The sequence below is a fragment of the Equus asinus genome, chromosome 12 (assembly GCF_041296235.1).
Source record: "Equus asinus isolate D_3611 breed Donkey chromosome 12, EquAss-T2T_v2, whole genome shotgun sequence".
NCBI lineage: Eukaryota > Metazoa > Chordata > Mammalia > Perissodactyla > Equidae > Equus > Equus asinus.
In genome coordinates this window covers 55,982,949-56,002,945 of record NC_091801.1, presented here as the reverse complement: position 1 = coordinate 56,002,945, position 19,997 = coordinate 55,982,949, and the positions used below count along the sequence as shown (strand labels likewise).

Here is a 19,997-nt window from a genome sequence, read left to right as displayed (position 1 = left end):
CATTCTTCTGACAATGAAACAATTCAGGTATCCACCAAAGACCTAGTTATGTTAACCTAAGTTTTATGGCTATAGTTTTCCTTTGACTTTACACATTGTTTAGCTCAAACCAGCCATTTGTTTTGAAATATTATCAAAGCATATTGTTCTGTACATCTAACCTGTTTAAGAATGAATATAATTTGGACTTTTCCCATTTCTCTTTAGCATTTAGAATACCTGTGATAGAGTAAAGCTCTAGAAATAAACTCACAATGCTGATGGAGAAGTCTTAGAGGGAATTAATGTTTGCTTGTTTTACTCATAATCTGTGCCCTTTACCTAATTACCTCAGGTGCAAGATCTAACCAAAGACACTCAGCAATTAATGAAAGCAGAAGTAATAAAATAACTCGATAAATTTTATTAAGGGAGGCCCTTAGTAATATTACTTCACTCCATCAGCAATTTTTAATCTAGTTCTTTATCTTTCATTTGATAGTATATTAAGTTTTGATTATTTGTGGAAATATTTTATGAGTTAGTACAGTGTGATAAAGAATACTTTATGTCTCTTCTGTGTGAACCCAAATATCTACTGGACATTGAATGAGAACATTTAATTTCATAACGGCATTTGCTTTAGAGTTGAAACACTATGAACTGTGCTCTTCTGAATTTCCCTTGTGGTCTAAAACTAACAGATTCTTAGCAAATAACTTTTAAAAAATTAAAATGGAAAAACTGAGCCCATATATTAAATTTCCAAAGGTGGGAAGAGTGTATTATGTTCTGTGTAAAACACGTAAAACTGATTGTAATTTTTTTCTATATCTGATATTACCACTCTGCAAACTATATATATTTTTAATTATTTAGGCCATCATGTCACAAGATGTCACCAGCATGTTGGCTTAAAAAAAAGGTCCCAGGTCATCAGCATACTGGCTTAAAAAAAAGAAAAAGACAAAAGAAAGACATATTTTCTCTCTCCAGCATCTACACAATTTAGGGAAGCTGTATTGATCCCTGATTCCTGGTCTTATCTTCAGAGAACTCCAGCTATAATAAGACTATGAGGAAGACAGTGTTGATTAAGTACCTACCAGCGTGCCTGAGACATGGTAGATGTTCAATGATACGGGTTCTTTTCCCTAATGAAAACATCCAATATATTCCAGTCCCCTTCATTAAGCAATTTGTGCACATGTGGGTACGTGTTTGTATGCACTTGCACATGTGCTTGTGTGATTTGGGATTAGATCAATCTGATGCTCTATCTATATGATTGTAACATTAATATTTAATCCAGGATGAAAAGTCAGTTAAAATAGATTTCCTAGTGTCATGCAGATAGACTTTTAGGATATTTCCTATAAATATTTGCTTACATTTGTTTACTGATACAGAGACAGGATAAGAATGTCTTCCTGGAGTAGACGATGCCAGTTTTCACAAAAGCATATTCTGGTCTGAGGTTCTAGATGGTAAAGTCTCCATGAAACAGCATTTTAAGACTGAAGTTTTCAAAATAGAATGATACATTCTTCATAAAGGAGGTGAGGAGGGGTAATTACCATTAGCAAAAGTTTCAGAAAAATCCACAAAATAGGAATATTGGCTGGCAAGGGAAAATGCCAGTCTATGGGACCCCTAAAGGTATCCAGTACTTTTTGACTCTTTCATTAAAAGTCAGCTATTACTGAGCCATCACCAAGGGCAATTTATACACTTGGAGATACTGACTGGTCAAATCTCAGTAGATGAGTCATTTGAAAGGGATTGACAAAGGACCTGACATTAGTCCTGGGCAGACTCACATTCATACCTCTCTAGTAATCACTGGAATAGATTTTACAGCAGGTCTAAGTCATAACTATAAAGAGACATTGATAGCGAGATGAAATCAGTTTTAGCTCTATTGAAAATAAAGCCAAAGGAATTTTGCTTTGCTTTGATTTAGAATCTGTAAACAAAAATATCACTAGCATTTGAAAAAAAAATGAGAGCCTACAAATGACAAGCAGGCAAGGAGGAAAGACAATTGTAGACAAGTGAAAATCCGTAGACTACAATGCTCAGTGGGGAGTCTTCATCTGGAAGTGTAATAGTCAGGCTTTGGCTGCCTTACAACAGTAACTAAGCTTTTGAGACTTCCAGACTTTTAAGCTAGATTCAGCTAGAAGGATTCGCTTGTCATGGCTCAGTAGTTTATACACAAGAGTGCTCAAAAAAGATTTTCTTCTTTAAAAGTTTCAGAGAAAAAGTAAAATCTCATTTTAAATACTTGGTCTTGTCTTGGCTATACTTTTCAGTATTAATTATATGTTAGTTTGTATCTTCACAGTTATTTAATCTGGATATTTCTCCTGCCTCACCCATCATTAAGGAGGTTCAAAGTGTTGATAAGAGCCAGCTTTATGTAAAAATCAAATCTATGTCTTTACAATTTATAATTTTGGCGATTTTGAGGTTTATTTTACATTAAAATTGAATAGTGATCTTCTATTTTGTAAGATATAAAAGTCACCTTAGAATTTTATAAGCATTGTGATGCCTTTGTTTGTTTTTAAAACAGTGAACATATTTGTTTGAAATCTCATTTTACTCAATAAATGAAATGTTTTTTCTATTTTTCCCTCTGGTTTCAGATGTTCATGAAACAGCACTATAACTTTGTTAAAATGAAATACTAAATGCAAACATTTAAACATTTGCAAAGTGCAAAATTATCAAACGTATAAATAATTTTGGAGGGAAGGGTTGAGAAATCACATTTGATAAAGTTATTATGAACAATGTAATTGATGTCTCATTTCATCTAAACTTCAAAGCCCCAGAAAATATGGTGAATTTCTCAAATTTAATGGAAAGGGCTACATTTTCAGTTTCCACTGTTTGGCTAGTTCACAGATCTGCTCCATTTTTGTGATAGTAGAAGGGAAATTTGAGTCATTCTCATGGGTTAAGGTATTTTGGGCAAGGATTTGTTGGAGCATTGGTGAAGACTTTATGGGATCTGTCGTCACATACGAGTCTTGGCTGTTTCCTCTCTTGGGTTGATCACCGCACAGATTCTCATTTACTGTGTGGTCCATTTTCTTCTAATTCATGAATCAGCTTTGGCTGAAGGTTATTTCAGAAGCCAAGCAGGTGTCATTAAAAGACACTTTCGCGGCAGACAAATAAGTGTCAGTGACAGTGATATCATCGAGCTCTGTGCTGAAGTGATCGGACTCCTTGATGACGCTGTAATTCAGGGCCACACTGTAGTTAGCGGGTTTCTCTGTCGGCTTCTGCTTGCAATTGCAGAGCTTTCTGAAGGCTGCACGGAATTTCTGGGACATGAGATTGTAAATCACTGGGTTGATGGCACTGTTGAGATAAATGCAAATTCTGCAAAAGAGCAAGAACCAATTTTCTTGGAAAGGGCTGGAGAGAAATGAGTTGACAACCACAAGAGTTCTGTAGGGCATCCATAAAAGGGCAAACAGAACTACAACCACTGCCAGCATCTTGGTGACCTGTGGAGAAATAGAGAGAAATGCAGTGCAGACACAGATAAAAACAGAACAATGAAATCAAAACACTTCCCTCCCTAGCACCTTCCAATCTTTAGTTCCCAAGAGGTAGTCGGAGACATGGACTTAAGCGCAGCCAGTTTATTTGGGAAATGATCCTAGGAAGCAGGATGAAGTGTACAGAGGAGAGTGCACCATAGGAGGAAGAGCCCAAATAGATGTATTACTGAGACGGCTCTCACTGTGGGCAACTACACTCAGGCTTATCTGTCCAGAGGAAGAGAGGATGGGGCATTTACCCACTGGCTGCCATCTCCCTTTGTTGAAGGGTGCCCTTAGGGGCTTTAAGGGCCCTGCACTTCCAGAATTCTCCTGCCTGGAAACTCCTGGGGGCTTCAGAGAGAACCTCGCGGCAGAGAAGAGGAGAGACAGCAGGGGACAGTGGATGCCTGAAGTGATATGTTCTTTGCAATCAGGAACCATCCATCATAGCCATGGCTGAAATCAGAGTCAGGTTAAGAGTATGTGACACAGGGCACCAAAAGTGTCTGTGACAGCATTAGGAGACCTAGAGTCTAATCTCATCTTTACTCACCTTGTGTGTGGCCTTGATAAATGATCTTAATCTTTCTAAAAGCTTGTCTTAAAATTGAGCTGATATTGCTCCACTAAATCAAATGTGTTGACATAGTTTGAAAAGGATATAGCATCTTAAGCTAAAAAGCCAATGGTTATTGAACGTCTACTGCATGTCAGACTCTATACCAGGTGTTTTACATATGTTATCACATTGAAACAAGTTAAAATCCTCCAAAATAGGTATTGTATCCTCCATCTTTCAAATTAGAAAACTGATATATGGATGCTGCTAAGTACGGTGGTGGCAGTTGTAGAGTCTTAGAGCTGAGATTGTCACCTGAATCCAAAGCTTTTGCCCTTCCCAACGCACAGCTTTCCTTCAGGGTAAAGGGAGATGGAGGACAGGGAAAACACACTCTGGAATTTTACGCAGAGCTGACCCTACTCCTAAGTACAAGCAATGTACAGGAGGTGGGACAATAGGTAGGATGAAATTAATACCCAAGATTGTCCAGGGACAAGATTATCAAAGAGCGTAACCTAGCCAATTCTTCTCTCACTCATCTCTGTGCTCGGTAGGATGCTGGGGATTGACTTGAACTCAGTTCTATCATCTGGCTTTGACTCTATAAGTGGCTTTAAGGCCATGATGAAGTCATTCATCTATACTTTCATTTCTACATCTGAAAATACTCCTGATCATAATAAAGATACTGAGAAAATAAACTGAAATAACAAATGTAATAAGGACTTTGAAACATTAAAGCATTATGGAAATATTACACTTTGATTATGACAATATAAACAGACCACAATATTTCAGCTATACGAAGGGTGTGTTAAAATTGTAGCAGTGATTATCTTTGGGTTGGGGACATAATAAGTGATTGCTTCTCTTCAAAGCAACACTTTACACATTGAAAAATAAGTTTTCAGTTATCTTTAGTCTCTCACAGAGTTTGGGAAATCTGTTTCCTCAGCCTAGACTTTCTAAATGTTCTGAGCTTGAAAACCACCCAAAACAGAAGGAACTGATTCTTCCTCCCTCATCCCTCTTAACCTCCCAGCTGTTTCACTGAAGTCCCCACCAGCAGTCTCTATCTTGTTCTGGCATCCAAGGGGATCCTGTTTTTAGAGAGAGCTTTTTAATGTTGTTTAGTGTAGAAATAAAGATTCCACATCTAGACACCTACTCTGTCATTAGTATTTACTATAAATTCAGCTCCCAACCTTCTACTTGATTCTGGTAATAGAATGCGTCTTGGTCTCCTGTGCTAGAATACTTCCCTTTTTTCCTTAGCTCTCCTAGTCTTCTGATCCTAGAGCTCTGTTTTATGCTTAATCACATCTCTTCCACCCCAACTAGGAACTCCCCATGACTTCCGCATTGTGGGAATGATGCTACCCTCTTGCTATCTATAGTAATTGCCTCCTTCCTTGGCTTTCCAAATATCATGTGCTTTAAGATTTCTCATCTATCTTTGAGCCGCTACTATGTCTTTTTAAATGACCCCATTACTTCCTTGCAGTGGCACATCTGAGCAATCCACCTACTCTCCAGTTACTGGTTTCCTCTGCTCCCAGGGCCATTTTATCACGTGCTTGAAGCTCTCCCTGCCCTCCAAGAATGTGCCCCAAGCCCTCCTGTGTGCCTCACTCACTGTTCCCTGAACTTCTCTTCTAACTCAGTGCATATAGGATTAGTTACACTTTGTATTTTGCTCCCTGGGGGTAGAGAAGTTGTTCAGTGGGAAGGTGTGATTTTCACATTGGTTCATGCAACACCAGGTGGAACATTCCAGAGATTCTGACTTCTTTCAGAGATAAGGAGGATCTACTCAGTTGAGATGTTAGCTGAAGTCTGATTTTTCCTAAGCAGACTCTAATTGGTACTAGGAAATCAAAGGCTTAATTCAGTGATAAATATTCTGAGCTTTGGAAGGAGCTATAGTAATTATCATCTTTATCGTCATCATCATCACTCATATCCTTGCCTTCGTCCCCTGCCTAGTACTCCAGCTTCTCTGACGTCAGGTTACTGCTTCATACTTGCCAACATCCTCCCACTCCCTGCCAAGGACTAAGCATCCTACAATGAATCCCTGGCTTGATTTACAATTAGGTCATTACCATCACACCTGAGTCCTTTATGATGGCCCATCACGAAGATATGTCAACATTATCTTATTTAATGATCATAAGAGCCCCCTGTGTAAGCTAGTTATGGTCTGTTTTTCACATGAAGAAATTGGGGTTTAGAGAGTGTACTTGATTTGTATAAAAGACACATAGGTAGTCAGTGACAGAGCCATGATTCAACTTAAGGCTACTTAAAGCTACTTTGCTCTCTATGAAAGTCTTTTGCATTTTCAAGGATGAGATTTCTACTGCGTTATCCCCATTATGGTCACCAAAAATTTAACTCCTCCTGAGTATAAATCCAAAACACTTATCACTGCTAAATTTCTGAACTTAAGGTTGAATTTCATCTATCTTTATGTTTTTCTCTACAATTGTCACATGAAACATTGAATCCACATTTAATATCTACCTACCTCTTTCACTTAATGTCAGTGAGGGAGCAGCTTTCATTGCCTTAAAGAAAAGCAACTTGTTTCAAGGTTACTGTTTGGAGGTTACTATCTCTGCCATGTACTTCCACAGCCCCTGGGCATACTTTGACGTCAATCCCAAAGCTTTTTATTGCAATAAGCTACATTTGTCCACTTCTCCAATAGATGGTGAGCTTCTTCAGGGCATGTGTAAGTTTGTCCATTTCTCTGTCATCAGGTGTTTAGTACAGAATGTGACATAAGATAGCCTTCAATAAATGTTGAATAAATTCAGGAATGGGAAGAATTATTTCCAAATATGTAACCATGATCCTTTTCTGGATTTTAATACTCCAATCTACTGTTTGAGTATTTCTGCAAACATTTTATTTTTTAATACTAAAAAATTCTTTTTAAATGAAGGTTGGTTAATTAGTGAAGTGAATCCTTAACACATTTCAGCTTTTTGTTTGAAGTATATTTTAAACATTTGAAGGAGGAGTGAAATGAAAGAAATATAATGCTGTTTCTAAGACTGACCCAGAGGAAAATATATCTCTAGTGGGATGATAGAGAATACATTTAATCCCACTCATAATTATTTTTGGTTAATTCCAAATATCTTTGATGGAGCTTAATCACTTTCTAAAATGTTCACAAGTTTTTAGTGTAGCCATAGCTTGGATTTTAACAACTCTTAATATAGGAGCAAACACCTAGAAAGGAAACGTCCTGGAGATTGTCTTTCATACCCAATTAATTTCACTGTGGTTGCCGATGTTTTATTTCTGTTATTTCTATCCCAAATAAAATGACAAAAATGCAAACTTGAAAATATCTTTGAGCCATTGTTTTTAAGCATTGGCATTTTTGCTGAGGCAAGGCGTGGAATATGAAATGAGATGAAAGATTGCTTCTTTACAGAAGCCTCTGCCCCAGGATGTAAACGTCCTTAAAAAAGAGCCTGACACAATCTTCAGGAGAAAATGATCTCACAATATATTTTTGATTGGGAAAGAATCTATTCATTCATTTTAGGAGATTCATTTGCAATCCTACTGTGCACCAGTCAATGTCCTGGCTCTTGAGTATTTGGCACTGATCCAGAGAGACATCGCCAATGTCTTCATGTATCTTAGAATCCGATGGGAAGTTATAATACAATGTGATAAATGCTAAGACAGAGTAAAGTTTTGGTTCTATGAGAGCACCTGAACTGGACTTGGTATTGAAGGTGAGTTAGTGAGGACTTTTTGGTCTCTATGGCATCTAAGTGAAAATCTGACGGTAGAGAGGCAGGATGTGTACTCCTGCAGAGATTAGGTGTGTGTAATGATCTAGAGGCATGAGATAGTGGGGCATATCATGGGGACCAGAAGTATGCAAGTTCTAGTTGCAGACCATGTAGAGAAGTGGAGTGATCTCTTTCTCTAGGAAGCTTGTGAAAACCATTTTATAAAAGTCATCATTTTTGTGTGACTATGATGAGGTGATGTCACACTCTGTGAGGTGCTTGGCTTGCCATTGCTAGGACAGAAGGAGGGATGGAGCTGCCAAAGGAGATACAGAGTGTTGAGTTCTGAAAACGTCAGTTCCGTGGGGCCGTTTTAGTCAATGAGGAAGTAGGCAGCCAATTTTGCATTGAGGGCAAGGAAAGGAGGCTGTAAAAATCAGTTGATTAAAATTTAGTGTTTAAAGAGAATTCATGCAAAGATGGTTTGAGGGGAAGAGCAGGGTTGGAACAGCAGGGTCTAAGCTCTGTCTTTGGCCAACATGGTGAAAGGTTATCTTTTTCATGAAGATCAGCTTAAACTTTTTAAATCATGCCCCACCATATATATTTTACTCTTCACTGTATTTAATTATGTGGAACAAATGGCATATAGCTCTCATAAGAGAGTTTGGATTCAGTCCTTCTCAACACCTCCTTTCATAATCTTTGTGAAACCTCTAGACAAAGACCCTATTCAGGGATTTCTTTTCTTCCCCCCTTTTCAAAATGTGAACTGGATAGATTTCTATGTGATTGTTAAAGTTGAGATTATGGTTCCTTGAGTGAGCGCAAGCTCAGCTCTGCCTGTGTGTGCTGCATGTGAAAAAAGAGAGGTTAATTAGGTTCTCTATTCTGGCCTGCTGAGGAACCTTGTACCACTAACTATTATCGATGTTACTAGCACTATGACTTTTACTACAAGTTCTAAAACTAACTAATGTTTGTACATTGCTTTTTTAAAAAAATAGTGTTAGATTTATAGAAAAGTTGCAAAGATAACACCGAAAGTTTCTATCTATCCAACACCAAAGTCCCCGTTATTAACATCTTACATTAGTACGGTGCATTTGTCCTGATTAATGAACCAATATTGATAATTTTTATATAGAGTTAGTTAACTCCATTCTTTATTCAGATTTCATTAGTTTTTCCCTAATTTCCTTTTACTGCTCCGGGGTCCCAGCCAAAGTACCACATTATATTTAGTAATCACATCTTGCTATATTTCTCTGGGCTGTGAGAATTTCTCTAACTTTCCTTATTTTTTGATGGCCTTGATAGATTTGAGGAGTACTGGTTAGATATTTTATAGAATATCCCTTAATTTGAATGTAGGTGATGCTTTTCTCATGGTTAGAATGAAGTTGTGGATTTGGGGGAGAAAGGCCTCAGAGGTGAATGTCATTCTCAAAACAATCTATCAAGAGTGCATTCTATCAACTTGACTTATGACTAATGATGTTAACCTCGTATATTGCTTTATTGAGATATAATTTACATATAATTAAATTCATCAACTTAAAGTGTACAGTTCAAGGGTTTTAGTATATTCACAGAGTTGTGCAACCCTTATCACAACTTAATTTTAGAACATTTTCATCATCCTGAAAAGAAACTCCATGCCCATTAACAATCACTTTCTCCCTTCTCCCCACCTTCCCTAGCCCTAGGCAGCCACTAGTCTACTTTATGTCTCCATAGATCTGTCTGTTCTGAACACCTCATATGAATGGAATCATGCATTCTTTTGTGTATGACTGGCTTCTTTCACTTAGCATAATGTTTTTAAGCTTCATCCATGTTGTGGCATGTATCAGTACTTCATTTCTTTTTATTGCTGAGTATTATTTCATCCTATGTACATACCATATTTTACTTATCTATTCATTTGAGTGGCTTCCACTTTTTGCCTATAATGAATAATACTGCTCTGAACATTTATGTGAATGCATGTTTTTATTTTTCTTGAATATACACCTGGGAATGGAATTGCTGAGTTGCATATTGCTTTTTAAGTTACAAAGCATTCAAGAATATTAAGCATTTAATCTGGAACAATTCGGAGAGACAATTATTACTATAATACCTAGTAAAAAGTGCCAACTGATTTTATAGGCATATTAGGACTCAAGAAAGATACAGAATAAAGACAAAACTAAAAGAGTTGAAACACATTCTTAGGCTGCTCTTGAAAACTGGAGAATAACTACAAGGCTGAAAAACATAAGTAAGAGGAAACAGGTATTTTTGGGGAAAATTATTATTTATTTGTACCAATAAAACTTTCGTTTATTGGGTAAGCCTCTTTGGAATGAATGTAAGAGAAATAGAAGTGGATAGCAATTACAGATATGTCTTTTGAGAGTTTGGCTGGAAAAAGAAGTAGTAAGATAGAAGGATTGCCAGATGGGGATGAAGAGTCAATTTATTTTTTTTAAAGATGGACGATATAACAGCATCTTTGTTTGCTTAGGAAATAATCCTATCGAGAGGGGGAAATTTATGATCCAGGAGAGACAGGAAGGAGACAATTGGAGGAACTATGTTCTTGGCTAGGGAACAGCATCCAGTGCACAAGTGGGCGAGTTGGCCTCTTCATAAGCGTATGCACAGAATTACTTTTTCCATATCTGCCCCTTTTTTCTTAGCCATACTTGATCTAAGAGCTCAAGACAATGCAGGAGAAAAATGCCTCTTTTTGGGTCAATATCCTGAATCCTGAATGGAGTCCCAATAGCAGGTAATTGCTTAATTCCTTGGACTTTCATTACATTGGTACTTTCATTGTCATCAAATCATTTTGTGTTCATAGCCATGTGACATCTGTGGGACAGGTATTATTCTTCTTTCCATTTCATTGATGAGGAAATGGAAACTGAGCTCAGAGAAGCAGAGAAATAAAGTCATACAGCTCGTATGTTACTAGCAAAGTAGTTATTGAACTAAGGTCACTTGACTCTAAATCTAGTTTTCTTTCTGGATAATTGCAAAACTCAACATACATAGTGAATTAAAGACTTCTAATTGCTATAAATAAAGTTTATGAAATATTTGGAAAGGATAATATTGTTGGCAGGAAACATTGGTAGCCCTGGAATCACATGTGGTATTTTTTGCCCCAAATTGGAGTGCTACATTTAGAAAGTACTGTCTAGGGAGAAGAAAGTTGTCATAACAAGGCAGATAGGAATCCTTCACACCAATCTATTTGCTAGGGAAAAATAAAGAAAATTAAAAATGCAAAAGTAATAAAATGGAATAAAAAGAGACAATGGAAACTTCTGTTTTTTGGATCACAGCCCAGTGAATAGCATGTCATTTATGAATATCTGGTTACATGAGATCTGGGGACATTTTGATTAATTATCACAAATTAGTTTATTAGTCTGCCTAGCAGGTCGTAGGGAGTTGATTGATACCTCAGTTCTCTGAGAGACTTAGTTGGAGTTCTTGTACTGATTCAGAAGAAAATTCTGATTTTTGATTTTATGTATGATTCAGAAAAAATTCTGTGCACTGTCATGTGTCTTGCTATTTTCTGGGCATTCTTCCTTGGGAAATAAAAATTGTGGCATAGAGCTTCTGTATGTCAGTGAATGGCAAAGTGTGGCGGCTAGAGAAGAAAGAGCTGGAATTGGTGTCCAGCCTCGTGGTTTCACAATCCATCTCTGACTCTGAGCAAATTGGGCGGGTCACATGACTTATGTCTGAACCTCATTTTCCATAGTCAGTAAATGCACCATCTGGATTCCTCTCAAAAGTCTCTTCAGTTTGAGCATTCTAAGAACATCTAACTTGTATGTTACTAAGGATAACACAATATTCAGACATGTTTGTGATCATTTTCACATAAGTGGATTTTGTTACTTGGGGGTTACAAGGCCAGGCAAAGAGAAATAGTACCTGCAGAATACGTATCGCTCAAGGTGCTCATAAACTAGAGAAATAGATTTGGTTCCTAATCCCAGTGATTGTCAGTAATTATCTTAATTTCTGCATTCACAGAGGGGATGCATTTTTCTGAAGTGCTGAAGACATTACTAGAATTCAGTTTAATTTTCTGTATCTAACTAAGAACATGGTCCATCTCTAGACCCAGGACCTGGCTTCTCGACCTGCTATTATTTTCTCTTTTAAAGTTCATTATAACTGAAATGTTGTTTTGAAGAAATGGAGTTATAGAAAGGTATAGAGGTATCATTTAGAGAAGAAAGCAAATAATTGAATCCTTTTTAAGGAACACTGTCAATTTAAAGACCGAATCTACAGATGTTTTAAAAGGAATGGTCAGACAAAAATTATTTAATAAAATATACCAGGGCTCATTCAAATGTATGGCTGTCATTTAATAGCAGAATATCTAAATTTCAGGGCAATCTTAAATACTGAAAAAGCTTTCTTAGGACTAAAAAGGCAAAGCCATAAAACAGGAGGTGACAGACTCATCAGTAAACTGGTATTTGAAGAACATCTACCACTTTTATAATGAATGGTCTTCAAGAGCATCCTAGTGAGTAACTTTAACTTGTGAATAGGCTCTTGGGCAATTTTGGATCTCACATTCTGTAATGCCAAAGCTCTCTGTTTGGCTTCACGAACAACGTACGTCAACAATCAACTTTTATTGGACCTCTACTGCACAGTAAGTTGGGAAAAATCCTTAGTACATATCCTGTCATGTAATAAATGCTCAATGCGCAGTTGAATTATTATTGAGTAAACACTTATTTTTTGCAAGTGTTAAAATATAATTGTGGGGGTATGTATGGGTTTAGGGCCATTTAAATTAGCAAAGTGCTCTAGTTCTTGTACTTCTTGGCTGAAATATTCCCATTTTCAGAAGTGTACTTCCTTCTGGGCACTTTTTCTTGGTTAATGAATATAAAACAGTTATCCTTTAATATTCAAACACGATTCTTTGAAGGGTAACAGTACGTTCTGTTTGGAGCCTGTTCATGTTCTCCTGCCTTGCAGCAAATTAACAAAGTGTTCTGTTACTGAAAATATTTTGCTCTCAGATGGCCTTCGGCAAAGTGATCAATGATCCTTTTCATTTTGTTACATTGATTGAGCCAATTGAAGGATAAACTTGACTAGACAATTCTATAAATCTGAATTTAGCCGAGCTTCTACACTGACTGGGGGCTCTGGGATTTTCCTCTTGCAGATTGTTCTGCTTTATTTTGACTAAGTGTCTGGACATACTGTTATTAAAAGACAGTTATAATCAAGGTGAGGTGCTTTACATCTTGGAGTGAGATCATTGGTGGGATTTAAATTGAAAGATGGGGCTGGAAAAGGGCTTGGAATCAACTCAAAGTCAGTTAAAGTATATTAAAAGTGAATAAAGTCTGAGTGGTGATTCATGGTGAAGAGATCACGAGCTGTCACAGCTTGCCTGTGGATTGCTTATAAATTTCTTGACAAGAGGCCACCTAGGGATGCTAATAGATGGGTTCTTGACTCCACCTGTGAAGTACTATATCTAAATGTTCCTTTCAGAATAGCCATTCCAGCAAGAATTACTGAGTGTTTTCGGGGCTCCACTCTAATTAAAAATGTCCATGAAAATATTAGCAGAGACTCACAGTAGAGAAGCTTTTGTTGTATTTGATGATACTTGAGAGAGAAGTAGTGATTAAGAGAAAAGTAGGGATTAAGAGAAACAACAGTGAGAAAAGATTTTGTAAGTGTAAATTTTTAAGTGTGGTGTATCCAGTGAAATTGCCAAAAAACTTTTCTCCACAATTCTCCACAAGTCTGAGGAAGATAGACTTGCCAAGCAAAGCAGTTTCCTGAGTGAGATATTTGTGGGGACAAGAAACTGGACTCTATATCCCAAGAGGGCTGCATGTGCCAATAGAATCACGAGTTGGCACTGCTGTTGGTAACATACAAGAGCAGAGATGAGAGCTGGAGTTACAGGATGACACATCTGTGTAGAACACGATGTGACCCTTCCTCTGTGATGCCTCTAGTAAAATTACTCCAGTAAATTATTCCAGTAAAATTACTAAGCATCACCAAATACTAAATGTGAGGCACTTCTTGTGGAAAATGGACAGAGCTCTGCCTCCAAGTCTGATCTGGGATGAGCCCTCAAAGCCTGTACTTTCTTTCAAGAGTAAAGTTAGAGAGAGTCACCAACACATGAAGAGTGAAAAAAAAAATGATGGAACAGTGAACTCTCCTGGTTAGTGGAACTAGAGATCAGGGATCAATATACCAAAACCTCCCAAAGTAGGAGAGGCTCTGAGTGGTTGTAAGTCTTACTATCTGAGAATCTTTGAGGGTCTATGTTAGATGGGGACTGTGCAGTATTTCATAATGTGTTTCAATATAGAATGAGGAAAATGGGATGCAAATGGAATGTATTCCAATCTAGCAATCAGAATTAACAGGTGAAAGAGAGGAAGAGAATTACGATGGATATATGAACTGTCTACTATGTACTAGGCAATGCACTTTGTATTTTCTTCATGACAGCCCTACTTTATCTACATTTTATGAGGCTAAGACTGAGGCTGAGAAAAGTTATATGCTAATAAATGAAATCCTCGCTTAAAGGATGTATATACTTGTCTCCAAAGTCTTCTTATGCTCTTTACTATAATAAATGAATTTGGGGAAGAAATATTTTTTCTGAAGTTTGCAAAACCAAAAAACAAAACTTGGGTTTAAAGGTTGGAATTGGTGAAGGCTGTTTTTGAGAGTGGAGCAGAGATAATGAAAAAACAATTCTTGTTTCTACCCAAGGGTTTCTGCCTCCGCACCTAACAAAGATATTTCTGTTCACACTCTGATACTAAGTCCTGATGGAACAAATCTTTTGAATGTTTCTGATTTCAGGGTTGTTCTGCTAAGAGTGCAAAACAATTGTGTGCTGGGTAATATTTGCAGCTAGACTTGAGGATTAGATGCAAAACTTTCCACAACACTGGAAACTATTGTGGTGTGGAGTTTTTGGTATTGATCGCAGAGTCTGATAATGCTGCCTGATGAAAGGCTGGCTTCCTCCTGTTGCTTGGATGATGTTTTCTTGTTCACAGGAGGAGAATATTTGGAAACATGCTGGGAAGGGAAAAACTCAGCTGGCAGAATTGGGATTCAAATTCTAACAACATCTCAATTTAGAAAACAAAATGTCATTCTAAATTCTTTCATGAGCCATGCTGGAACAATGCTATAGTTCATCTGCCGTGGGTTGAGTGAGCTATTTAGCCTTTTCTTAGTGTTCTCTCTTCCAGGTAAATTATTGGTGAATAGCTAAGCATGTGGAAAAGCTTACCTAACACTTCTGGCTTTAGTTTTATTATCTTTGCTTTCTAGGTTATGTTTACTTCTCCTGGTCGTTTTTCTATTTAGAACCAGGCTTCGGAAATTGTGAATGAAGCATCTTGGCTGGGAATCCAGTTGCTAGCTGTAACACTTGTATGAAGACCTTGATCCTTTCTGAGGGAGGTGTTCCCCAATCTCCTTTCTCCACTGTGCTTCTCTGGCTACACAGCTCGGTAAGGGTGACGTTGTAGACTGTCATACAGATGAGTGATCCCTCAGCTGCTCACGCAGCAGGAGATGGGAAATCAATGAGAATATTTTAAAATGTAAAATGTGAATGATGGAGGAGTGGGGAGGTCATCTCTAAATAGAAGTCCAAGCTCTCAGGGCTGCCAAATTTTTCCTTGGCATTTAGTTGTCTTGCTTCTAAATGTCTTGGACAAATTCCCTTCTCATGGGGCTGAGAGCACCTGAGATGCAGCCAACTCCTTCCTGACCTGTGTCTCTCCCAGGAGAGATGGCCTGTTCCACGCTGGGGTCTGTCTGGAGTTACAGAGCTGATTTTCTAGCTGTCCCCAAAGAACTCACAGAGACAGCCCAAATGGAGAAGATATGTTTCTTTCCTTCAGCAAGCCATAAATTCAGCATCTTTCACTGATTTAAGCTTTCCAATGTGCTAAATATGGGACTCAGAATCAGAAGACTTGATCTGAAATCTCAATTTTACCACTCATTACCACTCAAAGCCTTCTGAGCCTTGGTGTCTGTGTGTAATATAGGAAAAAAATATGTTTGAAGATTAATTGAAAGGAAGACGTGAAAGCATGTTGTAACACACACTATACCTTTCTAATATAAGGGGATGTTTTATTCCTTATCCTGTCTTGAAATCTGCATCCTTGGTAAGGAGTGTTTATATCCCTGTGTTAATCCAACAGATTGAATCAAGCTTCTTTGCATTTATCTGCTTTTTTTTCTCGGTGAGGAAGATTGGCCCCAAGCTAACATGTGTTATTCATCTTCCTCTTTTTGCTTGAGGAAGATTGTTGCTGAGCTAACATCTGTGCCAGTTCTCTTCTACTTTGTATGTGGGACACTGCCACAGCATGGCTTGATGAGTGGTGTGTAGATCCATGCCTAGGATTCGAAACTGTGAACCCCAGGCCGCCAAAGCAGAGCACACAAACTTAACCCCTATGCCACTGGGCTGGTCCCCACATTTATCTGTTTTTCACCTGTTTGACTAGAAACCTATATGAATCTACAAGGTGTGTGATGTAAACCATGGCATGCTGGCCCTTTGCTATGAGGCCTGTGATTTCACCACAGATTATTAAGTCACCAGAGTCTCTTTTTGATGATACTGTCCAGGTTGCTTTGTAGTATTAGTATAGCGGATAAGGGAACAGACTATGGAGCCAGACATAGCTGGATTCTAATGTTGATGCTGCCTCTTACTAGCTGCATGGCATTGGGCAAGACATCTCGCCCTTCTAAGTCTCAGTATATTCATCTGTGAAGTAGGAGCAAGCATAAAAAATAAATGGGGTAAGTTATGTAAAGCACCAGCATAGAGTATAGTCTTCAATAAACGACAGCTGATTTTACATTTAGAGTGGTAAGGTTTCCCATCCTGTGGGAAAATGTGGAGGATTTAACCAAATGACAGGGAAGCCTTTGACAATAATAACAATAATACCTTATTGAACACTTCATATGTCTTAAACATAGTACTAGGGACTTTATTGAATTATTTAATTTTTACAGTATTTATGAAGTAGGTATGTTCTTCATTTAATAGGCTAAGAGAAAGAGCCCCAGAGGAGTTAACATTCTAGAGAGAGTGATGGGTACTAACTCTTCCCCAAGTTACTTTCTCTCATGTCTCTCTATATGTTTTGTTTGTACTAATGGTCACATTCTGAAAGGATCTTGTTGCTTCATTTGTTTACCTGTTATTGTCTCTCTTTCATCCCTAGAATGATGACTCCTTGAGGATCCTTGCCCTACCCTGCGTGCAAGGAGCAACATGTAGGCCTGGCATCTGGTGGGTGCAATGAATATTCACAAAATGCATAAATGAATGAATGATTGAATAAAGAAACCATTCAATAATGTTGTTCTAAATTTTGCTTCCGCTGTGTAGTTCCATGTGCTTGCTTGATACTTCCAACCCTAATCACAAATGCCATTGTTATTTTGGGTCTGATTTCTTTTCTGATATGTAAGACCTTGATGGCAGGAGAAATGTGTATGCATATTTTTATCACTAGCCCCTGAAACAGAGTTTGGCATCAAAAAATACCTCAAGTTAAAAATTAAAATCAGTGTGTTAAGATTCAATCTTAAAAAGGGGCATGATAGATCAGACTGGAATTATGGTGAAGAAAACTTTCTGGGGAACAGTCTGTTATTCTGTAGAAGTAAAGAATTCTTTCATATATTCTTACGAAGAACTAAGGAAATGTAAAGAGCTAAGAAGATGCTAATTCAATATAGTTTATGCTGAGTTCATTTCCCAGTGCTGGATGTTGATTGACACTATGTTAATATAGACCGACGTAAGGTCGGGTTAGCGTCCAACAGACACAAACCTCACTTTTGACAGGCATCCTTCCTATCTGTCTGCTGTCACATTTAATTATCTGTGGCTTCTCTATGACTCACAGCACTGCAGAAAACCATTTCTCTAGATGTTGCTCTGCATCTTAAATTTGTACTTTCGGAGCCCACTGAAATCAAGGATTCTCTCATATAATTTTCTTTAGGGGATATAGAGTCAAGATGAAGGCAGGGGCTACACTAGCTATTAGTTTAGGTTGCTTGTGATAAGCTTGAACTTTCTTGCTTTTGGTAATTTCTTCCAATTTACCAATGTCAGAGACTCGTCTTTACAGCAGTCACTCTGTGTGGTATCCTGGTTCCAGCACTTACCAGCTGTTGGACTTTGGACAAGTTACTATTTCTGAGTCTCAGTTTCCTCTTCAGTACAATGGTAAAAGGAATTCTACCCATCTTCCAGGGTGGCTGTGTGGATAAATGAGATGATGTATATGAAGTGCTTATGCAAGTGCTTGGAGTATAGTGAGTTCTAGAAAAGCGAAAGCTATTTTCAAACTAATAATAGAAAACACTCATTGCTCACTGTGCACCAAGCCCTGTTCTAAGTGCTTCATTTACATATTAGCTCAGTTTATCTCGACAATAGCTTCGTGAGGAAGGTACTATCGATATTGCCATTTTACACTTGAAGGAACCCATATGCCACCTCCAAGTGGTAAAATGGATTTGATCCAGGCAGTTTGCCCCAGTCTGTGCTTTAAGCACTCTGGCTGCCACTGAAAAGATGGAAGTCTCTTGTCTCATCTGTCCCTAAAAAAGCAAGTGTTTCTTATTCCCCAGGAGTGAAGACCTAGGGAGAGATGGTCATGCTTTCTCTTACAAAATGAAGAGAGCTAACTCTGTATTTGGGTAAGGGAACATTTGTCACAATCCTCTCTCAATCTCTGACCTACCTCGAGGTCCCTATTCCTGCCACTGGGAAAGGTTTCAGCTCTGAATTAGAACGTAGAGTGTATTTTCTTTTAGAATAAGTCTTATAAACATTTATGAAATATAATTGAATTTTGACACTAATGCTATACTTCCTGTGTTGAAAGCCAAATGACTTATGTAGGCCAGCCTGATGTTTTAACATTTCCTCAATGGGAAAAATCCTGTTGTGTTACGCATTGACTTACAAATGACGTTTGCTAGTGCCTGCATATAGAATCAAAATACCTCTGCACTCGGAAAATGGGCTATTTATTTGATATTTCTGACTACTCTATTTAAAATTGTACTCATCCTACCCCAGCATTTCACATCCTTCTTATTGCTTAATTTTTCTCCACAATCTGACAAGTCGCAACCTGATCTACTATGTGTATCTGTTCATATACCGTGTGTATTTATTCCCTGTTTCTGCCTCCTCCTTAGAATGTAAGCTCCACAGGGCAGGGGTTTTTGTCATATTTGTTCATGACTGTGTTCCCAGGGTCTAAAGCAGTGCTCAGAACACTGAAGCAGGTGTTCAACACATTTTGTGGAATGAACGAATCTATTTGATTGTCACATACACAGGAAGAAGTTCCCTTTTTCTTAGTCAGATACAGCCACTCTGAGATAATATCGTACCTCATCTCCGAGATATGAGTACCATGGTCAAGTGTATGAGGATGTAGAGTGTCGTGTTGCTGTCAGAGGCTTTGCATTAGATGCTAGGATTAGACTCCTTGCTCTTCCATTTTTTGATTGGGTGACCTTGAGCTTAATGTTGCTAAATCTCAAACTCCTCATCTTTAAAACTGAGATGACAAAGCATTCCTATGTCATCGGTGCAAATGAGATGATGTGTGAAAATCCCAGAGCACTATGCCTGGCGCATAGTAAAAGCTCAATAAGATTACCTATCAGAAGGGTTAATACACGACTGACACCTGTGCAAGTGGGACAGACAATTTTCCAGGTTGCATTGGTAGGATGAAAACCAGACAAGCAGCCTGACTGGTGCATGATATCAACTGAAGGATCTAAGTTAGAATATTTCAACAGTGACTTGAACTGGGAAGGGGGGCAGGGGCTTTGAAGAGGGTTGTAAGAATCTCTTGGAATTTTCAAAACTCTCCATACTTCTAGAGAATGGGCAGTGTTGCCTCCCCTGTAGAATTTGTGTTGGAATGTGCTTCTGCTACTCGAGGGGAAATGGTCTCACTCCTCAGGGAGTTTGGAGTGAAATGAAAGTTGATAAATTCACATTACATTACTAAGATATAA

At 38.0% G+C, this 19,997-nt stretch overlaps 1 protein-coding gene across 1 annotated transcript in view; it reads right to left on the bottom strand.

Annotated features, from left to right (window-relative positions):
- Nucleotides 1-2,439: 2,439 nt before the first annotated feature.
- Nucleotides 2,440-19,997, bottom strand: part of TRHR (thyrotropin releasing hormone receptor) — a 35,826-nt gene continuing 18,268 nt past the window's right edge. The window contains exon 3 of the mRNA XM_014840031.3: nucleotides 2,440-3,503. Within this exon, the coding sequence (XP_014695517.1) occupies nucleotides 3,096-3,503 (408 nt within the window). The 3' untranslated portion in view covers nucleotides 2,440-3,095. The remainder of the gene's footprint in view (nucleotides 3,504-19,997) is intronic.